At 28.7% G+C, this 10,782-nt stretch overlaps 1 protein-coding gene across 1 annotated transcript in view; it reads left to right on the top strand.

The window, feature by feature from the left end:
• Positions 1 to 4,230: 4,230 nt before the first annotated feature.
• Positions 4,231 to 10,782, top strand: part of LOC107478525 (very-long-chain aldehyde decarbonylase CER3) — an 8,153-nt gene continuing 1,601 nt past the window's right edge. Inside the window, exons 1-9 of the mRNA XM_052258130.1 lie at positions 4,231 to 4,533; positions 4,779 to 5,008; positions 5,092 to 5,324; positions 5,420 to 5,639; positions 6,641 to 6,762; positions 6,869 to 7,125; positions 8,370 to 8,477; positions 9,546 to 9,752; positions 10,529 to 10,639. Of these exons, the coding sequence (XP_052114090.1) occupies positions 4,483 to 4,533; positions 4,779 to 5,008; positions 5,092 to 5,324; positions 5,420 to 5,639; positions 6,641 to 6,762; positions 6,869 to 7,125; positions 8,370 to 8,477; positions 9,546 to 9,752; positions 10,529 to 10,639 (1,539 nt within the window). The 5' untranslated portion in view covers positions 4,231 to 4,482. The remainder of the gene's footprint in view (positions 4,534 to 4,778; positions 5,009 to 5,091; positions 5,325 to 5,419; positions 5,640 to 6,640; positions 6,763 to 6,868; positions 7,126 to 8,369; positions 8,478 to 9,545; positions 9,753 to 10,528; positions 10,640 to 10,782) is intronic.

The raw sequence follows: 10,782 nt of genomic DNA, 5'->3' as shown, positions 1-10,782 counted from the left end.
TAAATTACTAATTATTAAATTTATTTATTTTATTAATCTAAATTCGTAGATTTGTAAGAATTTAAAAGTTAATTCGAGAATTTAACAATTTTACTTTTTAAAAAATAAAATTCGTAAAAGCAAATTATGAATATATCAAATCAAAATTTTAAAAAAAATTACCAATTTGGTCTCAAAAGATAAAAATTAACAAAATGATATATGAAAAGAATATTATTTAATTGTTAATATTAAATACATACTTTAATTAAGATAGACTCTTTATTTATAGTGAATAAACTTATATGCTAAAAACAAAAAAAACCTATATTACACGATATATATTGAAAATAGTTTTAAACTTGTAAAAAAATCTTAATAACTAATAAAAATTGCGAGGAATAGTTGAGATTTATAAGGTAAAAAGAGTAACTCAATTAATTTAATTTAAAGTGCAAAAAACAACAAATTTAAACTATTTAATGTAACGTTTGAAAAATAGTTCAGATAAAAATAAAAAATAAAAAATACATTTAACGTAAAATACAATTTTTTATAGTAGGATTCAAAAATTTTTTTTTTTGGGTTCAGTTTGTGTATATTTCACTTATATAGAAGTGAAATATTTAAGTAAAATATTTTTACATATTTTTCATATATAAAATTGCAAAATATGACTAAAATTTTTAATATACATTTTGTTATTTTGTTAGTAAAATATGAAAATGATATATAAACTAATAAATTTTAAGATTTTTCACAAATTAAAAAAGGGCAAAATTAATTCTAACATTATTTTCCATCGATTTTTTAATAAACTTTTAATTTTATAAAATTCATGATAATATATGTATTTAAGAGTTAATTTAAAAAAATAAAAAATAAAGTTTTACTGTTAAAAGGCTTAGAAAAAAATGGCTTGACATAATTCATATAAATCATTGACAGATGGACTCATTGTATATTATGATGAAACAGTCCAAATTGGGTAGATTGGACATTTTCATCCATTCCAAACTGAAAAAAAGAAAAATCTGTTGCAAGCTTTGTGTAAACCTTTTGTGATTGATATGTACAATATTTTTATTCATTAAATCTTGACCACATGTATTATTTAATATATATCTCAATGGCTGTAAAAGTTGAAATACCATATTCCAAGTAAAGAGAGTGACATATGTGAACATCTTCCTAAACCATAATAGGCTATAACAGCTTAGGAAAATATTTAAACTTTATATTTAGATCTACTAAATGAATACATAAATTAAATAAATATTTTTAAATATTAAAATTTAAATATTAAAAAAAATTTATTTAAATTTTAAAATATAATGTTTTAAAGTAATGGGTGATAATACCTATTTTTTTCTTATCCCACGTTATTCAATTGATTGTTATTGACTTAAAAAAGTTGTAACATTTTTTATTTCACTATAAATTAATTGAACTTTAATTAATTACATTTCAATATAAAATTTTTAAAAATATTATTTGTACACTAAAATTAGCTATTAAAATCAATCACCAATATATTTGTATATAAATACATGTGTAATTACTCTAAAATTTTATATTTTAAAAATATTTTAATTTTTCAATATTGATATTTTAATATCTAAATTATTTTGTATAAAACTAGGAATATGATATAAATTCTTGCTAACCTATATACTCTTAACATATATCAATAAATAGTTCTTAAGTTTATAAGAATTATAAGGAGTTATATTATTATCAAATTTATGCTCCAAAAGAAAAAAATAATTTTATAGTTAATTTTCATTAATAGGCAGTACAAACATATCATGCTATGCCTCACCATACATGTCAATTTACACAAAATATAATGTAAAATTTATCTATATATCTTAATCTTAATTTTGAAAAAATTAATATAATTTAGATAAAAATGAATTTTAATATTAATTAAACATTTTGACAATCACACACACATATTATTTTTAGGGTTAAGTACGATTTTGTTTCCTAACATAGAGGCCAAAAATTTATTTCGTCCCTGATCTTTTTTCACTACAAAATGGTCTCGAAGGTTTCAGTTTATTTTAAAATTGTCTTTCGAACGAAAATACCCTCCCCCTTCTTCTCCAAAATCAACCAAATGCAAAAGTTGAACTAGAAGCCGAAACAAAACAGAAGCAAAGAACAACAATGAAATCAAAAGAACAACAACAATAAAAGCAGCTACAAGAAGAAGAAGAACAACAACAAAAGAACAACATGAATCTAGAACTCAGAGAATCATCATCATCATCAAAACTCATAACCTTAGAACCTAGAACTCAGAACTCAGAACTCAGAAAAAACAATGAATAATGAAATCAAAAGAACAACAACAAAAGAACAGAAACCAGAAGAATTGATAATTAGAAGCAGAAGCAGCAGAACCAGAAGAAACCAGAAAAAATCAGAAATCGGCGAGGAGTGTAAGGTCCCACATCGATTGGGGAGGGAAACGAAGCATGCCTTATAAGGGTGTGGATACCTCTCCCTAGCATGACGCGTTTTGATGAGTGAGTGTGGGGGGTTTCGGCTATCATCCCTATCGTCAAAGGCAAAACCATGAGGCCTTGTGTGCCAAAGCGGACAATATTGTGCTAGCGGGTGGTCTGGGCTGTTACAGATGGTATCAGAGCCGGAACCCAGATCGATGTGGTAGCGAGGGCGCTGGGCTCTCTTAGGGGGCGGATTTGTAAGGTCCCACATCGGTTGGGGAGGGGAACGAAACATGCCTTATAAGGGTGTGGATACCTCTCCCTAGCATGACGCGTTTTGACGAGTGAGTGTGGAGGGCTTCGGCTATCATCCCTATCGTCAAAGGCAAAACCGTGAGGCCTTGTGTGCCAAAGCGGACAATATCGTATTAATGGGTGGTCTGGGCTGTTACAAAGAGGAGCAGAAACGGCGAATGGCGCGCGACGTCCACTCTCACGGATCTGCTGTCGTCGACGTCGATCCATGAAGAAGAGCAGTGGCGAGATCTAGCGGTGAAATCCAGCGAAGACGACGAGGACTGAACGATGAGGAGCAACGGCGGCAGCGAGGACCCCTCCCCTTCCCTTCTCCCTCTTCTTCCCGAACCCCCCTCCCACACCCTTCTCCCTTCGCGTTTTTCTTTCCCCCTTTTGCGTTCTCTTTCTTTTTTTATTTATTTTAAATTCTTTTATTAAAGATAATTTAGTAATAAAAATAAAAAATTTAGTAAGAAGGATAATTTTAAAATAAATTAAAACTTTTGGGACCATTTTATTGTAAAAAAAGGCCAAAGACAAAATAAATTTTTGACTTTTATGTTAAGGACCAAAATCGTACTTAACCTTTCTTTTAAACCACGTTATAATAATATTTATTTCTTGATATTTTGTAAAGTTTTGTACATAAATCATATATATAATTTTTTAAGCCAATATCAATTAATTGGATAAAGTTAAATAAAAAATTATATATTATTTACACTTTAATTTAAAAATTACATTTTTAAAATTTAAATAGATTTTTTTGAATATTTAGATATTTAAAATTATTTATTTAATTTATATATGCATTTAATAGATTTAAATATAAAATTTAAATATTTTTGTAAATGATTACTGTTTATCGTAATAATGTAATTTACGTGTTGAAGTTATTTTTTCATAAACCGTTGCTACCTTAATTAATTTTTATATAAACTTTTTATATTCTATAGCATTTTATGTATAAATTTTAAAATTTTTATATCTTATCACAGTTCATATAAAATAAGTACATAATCAAAATATAATTATTTTTAAATTTTTAAATATTGTAATGAGTAATTTTCACCCACGTCAGTCATTTGTGTAAATTACCCATTAACTAAGGTTTGGTTTGCTTGAATGGAGCCCGCATTAAGCAAAAGTACAGTTTGAACCGACATATCGAAACCTATTATTTCTAACAAGTGTCGTGCCACTGCCAACTCCCAACCGTATGAAGCATTTATTACTATAAACGAAAACATTATGATTTAGGTACATCTCCCTACAGATGTGCCAAGTTTAGCCTTGGAATGCGTATCGCAATTCTATTCTATTCAATAATATCATTATAAATTTCTCCTCTCCAAATGCTGTTCAGTAATTGTGTGTAGTCAAGTGTTGGGAGGTATCATATTGGTGGGGAGCTGACAGACGAGATTAACTAACTTCAACATTTAATGCTTTTTGATTCATTTAGCCTTATTATAAATCTACATGGTAGCAAGAAGGAGGAAGAAGAGAACACGGGTAATTAAGTCAAGAGGTTGATTGTATTATTAGAAAACGATACTACCTATTACTCTTTCATAGGCCACTTTCTTTAACCCATTGCTTTCCTGCTTTTTTGGGACTCTCTCTCTCTCACTCTTTCTCTCTCTCTACTTGATCACTTGAATACAATAGGATCTACTGCAGTGTCAACATTTTACAAGGAGATTCAAAAAGAGAAACAGATAATTAAGGTGATATATACATAACTTTCATGGGTGCTCCATTAACAGCTTGGCCGTGGGAGAATTTGGGGGTACTCAAGGTATGCTATGCTCTTTTTTATCACATTTTTTAAATAAACTACCATTATAATCAATCAACCAAGTTTGATGCACAAAAAAAATCAACCCATCAAATTAGTCATTCCTATAGAACATATATTAAAATATAAAATAAATATTGAAAATATTCATATAAAAATATATGATGACTAATTTGATAGCTGATAAATCTAGTATTTTTGATAATTTATAGCAACTTTGGAACTGATTTTTGTTTGATGGACAGTATGTGTTATACGGGCCATTTGTGGCAAAAGTAGTGTACGAAAGATTTTATGAGGAAAAGGAATCCATCCCCAACATGAGCTGGTGCCTTCACTTGCTCATACTGTGTGGTCTTAGGGGTCTTCTTCATGTCTTATGGAATTCTTATTCCAACATGCTGTTTCTCACACGGAATCGCAGAATTATCCAACAGGGCATTGATTTCAAGCAGATTGACAAAGAATGGGACTGGTATTTATAAAATGGGCTCTTATTATTATGTGCTATATTTTTATTATTTCTATTGATGATTACTTTAAATGTGTGTTTGACAGGGATAACTTCTTGATTCTCCAAGCACTAATTGGCTCCTTATGCTATTATATATTTCCCTTCTTTAAAAATCTTCCTGTATTGAATGTGAAAGGCCTTGTTACTGCTTTGATTCTTCATGTGGGAATCTCAGAGCCACTTTATTATTGGGTGCATAGAAAGTTTCATGGGGACAATCTTTTCAATCGCTTCCATTCACTTCACCATTCATCTCCTGTACTACAGTGCTTGACAGGTAATAATAAGAACCACAAAATAAACATTTCTTGAAACATTTTGTTAATATCTTAAGATTTATTGTTTATTATTTTGTGTTGGTACTTGCTGCAGCTGGACATGCAACAGTTCTTGAGCATCTTGTGTTGGCGATAGTGATTGGAATACCGATCCTTGGGGCTTCTATGATGGGATTTGGGTCAGCATGTTTGATATATGGTTACATTCTGGTTTTTGATTTTCTCAGATGTTTGGGCCATTCCAATGTTGAAATTGTTCCACATCAGCTGTTTCAGACACTACCATTTATGAAATATCTCATATACACACCAACGTAAGTTACTGTATTAATTAATTTGATGTCCTATAAGTCTCAACATATTAATTGTTAGACTTCACATAAGTAATCCGCATTGGGGTTGCTGAATTAGTTAGCAACTTTGCATATTTGGTGAGGATAGGCGTGGAAATAAAGGAAATTAAATGAAATATTTTTAATGCGGTTATGTAAAATGAATTGTGATGGTTCCACTCACCCTTTACTCATTTTCTAGATTTTAAACCACCAAACTAATTTAGTGAAACTAATCAATTCTCCAATTTGTATTCCCTTTCACAGTGCCCCTAAACGTTCAAACACTGTGAGTGATCGTAAATAGGGGCATGAGGTTTGGTATGTGTTAAGTCAACGTGTTGTAAAAAGAAAAGCAGAAGTGCAGAACACGAAAGCCATGTGGGTCACAGTCTCACAATAATTTATGGAAAGATAACTTGTGTAATTTAAAAAAAAAATATTTTTAATGTTTAATTTTATTTATTTTTTTAATATTTAAGATTTATTTAATTTTATCTTCAATATTTTAAATAGAATTAATATCCAAGAATAATTTTAACCTAAATAAAAAATATTAAAAATAAATATTAGAGATAAAAAGTATGTTTTACTTTCCAAGATCCAAATATAACTAGGAAAAAGATAAACCAAGGTGAAGGCCTAATTTACATCCAAAAACAAAACAATGGCTAAAGAAGATTTCTTTGTCACAAGTCTTCTTTTCGTTCTTTACTTATTTACTTATTTATGTTTACTTTTTTACTTTCTTTTTTTAGTTTCATTTTTATTTGAATACAAAATTGACTTGAAGTATGATTATTTATTATTCATTTCATCCAAACTTTATTTCATATCCAAATTCCATTTTTCACAAGCTCCAACTACCGAAGGAGAAGTACTGAATGGACAATCATTTTCTATGTAGTTCCTATGCGAGCACCAAAATCAATTCATGTTCTGTATCTTAGTTTTTGACCCAGTTTAATTTGTGTTGTGTGCAGATACCACAGCCTACACCACAGTGATAAGGACTCAAATTTCTGCCTCTTCATGCCTCTGTTCGATGCACTAGGAAACACGCTTAACACCAAATCTTGGCAATTACACAAAACAACAAGTTCAGGTCAAGATGAATTAATTGCTGTTTGAGGACAGCTTTAAACAAAGGCAACATTATTATATTATAAGACTAAATTGTGTAGTACAAAATTTGCATGTGGGTTTTGCAGGAAAAAGTAGTAGAGTACCGGATTTCGTTTTCCTAGCACACATAGTGGACATCACATCTGCTATGCATGTTCCATTCTGCCTAAGATCCTTCAGTTCTTTGGCATTCAGAACAAGGTTCTTCTTGATCCCATTTTGGCCACTTGCAGTGGTGGTTGTGCTATCAATGTGGCTTTGGTCCAAGACCTTTCTACTGTCATTTTACTACCTAAGGGGTAGGCTGCATCAAACATGGGTTGTTCCACGCTGTGGTTTCCAGGTCCGTGTCAATACTAAATAATAATGGTACCCCCAACATGCTTCCATTTCTTTTCTACATAGTAGCAAACATTTTAATTATTCCTTTTAAAAGCCTCGGATTTTAAATCCCATATTTCGGCCGCTAATATTTTTTTTTATTTAGATTTAAGAATTATTTTTATTAGATAAATTAATCTTTTTATTAGTTTTTAGATAAATTAATTTATTTTGTAATAGTATTTTTTAGATTTAACTATTTTATAATAATTAATTTAAAATTTATTTGTTTATTATACATATTAAAAATTTTATTAATAACGACAAAAAATTAAGAGAAAAATTTTTGAGAAAAAGAGAAATAAGTTTCTAATTTTTTAATTGAAAAACACATAAATTATTGACTAATTAAAAATACAAAAATATCTCTGACCTTTTAAAATACGAAACATTTAAGTTTTTTTATTCAAAATATATAAAGACAAATCAATTCCTCAAAGAGATTTAGATATCTCATATTTTAAAAAATAAAAAACGTTTTTATATTTTTAATTAATAAAAAATTTATTTGTCTTCTATATAAAAAGTCAAATCTATTGTATTCAATTTATCCAATGAAATCAATGGTCGAGAACTTTAAAGTAGTAAAAATTTGTTAATAGCTAACATATTCAATCTAAAATGCATTAAGAACCAATTTTAGTATTTATTCTTAAAAAAGGTGTAGGATTAATGCTATTTCAACATCAAAAGGTTTAAAAGTTTGTGATCATAATAAATACAACAACTTCTAGGAATAGAAAACACGAAGTTACGACGAGGTTACATCAAATTTAAAGGTAGGTTTGAAAAGTAGGTTTTAATTTAAAGTTCTGTACTTAGATGTTGAAAATCATTTTAGAAAATTAAAATATTTTAAATTAAGTTATAAAAATATGATATTTTAAAAATTTTATTAGTAGAACACAATATTTTCTAGATCGCTGTCATTACGTAATGTTTTTCTCAAGTAAGGTCTAATCTAGTGACAACTTTTTGTAAACAAATCACAACAGTAGTTATGTGGAAAATGATAATTACTCCTATTTTGATAATTATATATATATAATACAAGAAAGCTAAGTAAAGAGTGGCATTATCATTTGTTATTTTCATTTAATTGGAGCTGATTGAATTAAAATGTATGATAAAGGATTTCTTTTGAGATTCCGGAACATTTATGAATGATTAGGACATTAATCATGTTTATGTGGGTGGTGGTGACAGTACTTCTTGCCGTTTGGTGGTGATGGTATCAACAAGCATATTGAGGAAGCTATCCTGAGAGCAGACAAAATTGGTGTCAAAGTCATCAGCTTGGCTGCTTTGAATAAGGTAATTGGAACATTAAATGCCTTCATTCTGCTCGTTTCTGATTATGGTTGTTGTGGGTTTAAATGCCCTACAAACTACACCTCCTACTGCTTCTTCATTGCCAATTGTTGTTTTTATCTTTCATTAATCATTAATAATATAGCTATCTAGCTAAGTACAGTTTGAATTTAATTAATATATGTTCTAAAAATATGAATTAAAATTATTAAGTTTTATTTTGTCTAAAAATAAAAGTTTGATGATTTTATAAATGTAGGACATTTCTCATATTTTATGTTAGTTTTTGGTCTAAGTTAAGATTCACTTAATTTTTTGTATGGTATCAGGACCAAATTAAAAATTATTATTGGGTCATTTCACACTACAATAAATTCAAGTTGTCTTTAAATCTTACTTTTTAAGTCTTTATTTATTGTCTAAAATTAAAAAAATATAGTCTTTATAAGTGTAAAATAACTCTTATCTTTTAAATGAATTTTTAGTCTAAGTTAAGCTTATTTAATTATTCATAAAAATTATAAATTAAAAAAGATTTATAAAAAATATAAACAACTTAAAATTTTAATATATTTATTGAAAAATAATTAACTTTTATTTATAATAATTTCAACTTGCGTCGCTAGAATACATATTAGCTAAATAGCTATAGTTACATTAACTTGTGTTTATATTCCAACGGTTGATATCCACATAGATAAAAAACATTAATTCAAATGATAAAGGAGCTGAGGCAACATGTGAAAGGTTTCCATCATTAATAAATAAATCAATAAATAAGAAATTAAAAACTTCAGCTTCGGTTTCTCTGGTACAAATTCTTTGTATTTCATACATTTCCAGGATTATTATTATTATTGAGAAATTCTACCTATATTTTGCTAGATCGATCTAAGCGGCCATGTATTTAGAGTCATTCATTACTATAGCGACGACAGCTGCTGTTATTTTTGTTAGATCAATAATTTAGTAATATTTATTTTCAATGTTTAAATTATTTGTCTTTTTTCTAAAACTATTTAAATTATTCTGTTTTTCTATGAATATATGTATATACGTACGTACATACAGAATGAATCACTAAATGGGGGAGGAAAACTGTTCGTGGACAAACACCCAGAGCTTAGAGTTAGGGTTGTGCACGGCAACACCTTAACTGCAGCTGTTATTCTTGATGAGATTCCAGAAGACGTTAAAGAGGTTTTCTTAACAGGTGCTACTTCCAAGCTCGGCAGAGCTATTGCCCTTTATCTCTGCCGAAAGAAAGTAAAAGTTCTGGTAATAACCTTTTCCATTTATTCTCAATCTGTTACTGCCTCACATCTTACAATTTCTAGTTTTACCTCTTAGTAATCAAAATATAGTAATTAAATAAAATGAATTTATTAACAAAAAATAAATACAATCCAAAATGCGTAAAGGTACACATGCAAAATTAGAAGGGATCGGAAAAAATATCAAAATGTGAAACCTACACGCTACACATCCAAATTGTATGTGAAAATCTAAATTTGAAAAATAAATACATACCACAAGTCATATCTCTTTTAAATTTGAAACATTTATTGTTCGGCATATATGTTTTGAGAATACTTTAGGCATTTATTTGCATTGGATGTATCTGGTTTGATGTGAGATCGATGTAACAATATAATGGGTGCCTAACGCAACGTGGTTTATGTACGTCAGATATATATATTATGTGGAATATAGACATACATTCGCAACAATTTGAGTATATATGTTTAGAGCAACGCTGATTGATTTTCATAATCATAATTCGTATCTAACATGGGGTCAGTTGTATTTATGGTTTGTGCTTTATTTATGATGTAGCTGCCAACCAAATGTAGTTGATAGTTGATACCTCCCATATGATTTATTTATTTAATTTTTTTGGCTCTTCTTAATTAATTTTGGAGTGGTTGTTTGGTTGGACGGTGTTATTTTTGTATCTGAAACACTAAAAGATGCAATGGCATCGTGATTCTCATAATCTTATGATGCCATTATTAGTTAGAAATTTCTGTAGCTTATAAATGGGTAATTTGCAGATGTTAACTCTTTCGGCAGAGAGATTTCAGAGAATTCAAAAGGAAGCCCCAACAGAATACCAAAGCTATCTTGTCCAAGTGACAAAATATCAAGCAGCACAAAACTGCAAGGTACAATAATTATTCGGATTTCATTAGTTTGGTATTCAATTATTCCTCGATATTGATAGTGTTAGAGAAACAAAAAAAAAAGTCAAAATTTTTTTATTTAATATTTATTAATTATTATAATAATTAATAAATAACAAATAAGG

This window comes from Arachis duranensis, chromosome 3 (assembly GCF_000817695.3).
Source record: "Arachis duranensis cultivar V14167 chromosome 3, aradu.V14167.gnm2.J7QH, whole genome shotgun sequence".
NCBI classification, from domain to species: domain Eukaryota; kingdom Viridiplantae; phylum Streptophyta; class Magnoliopsida; order Fabales; family Fabaceae; genus Arachis; species Arachis duranensis.
Note: the sequence above shows the minus strand (reverse complement) of the source record. Positions and strands in the feature narration are given on the sequence as shown.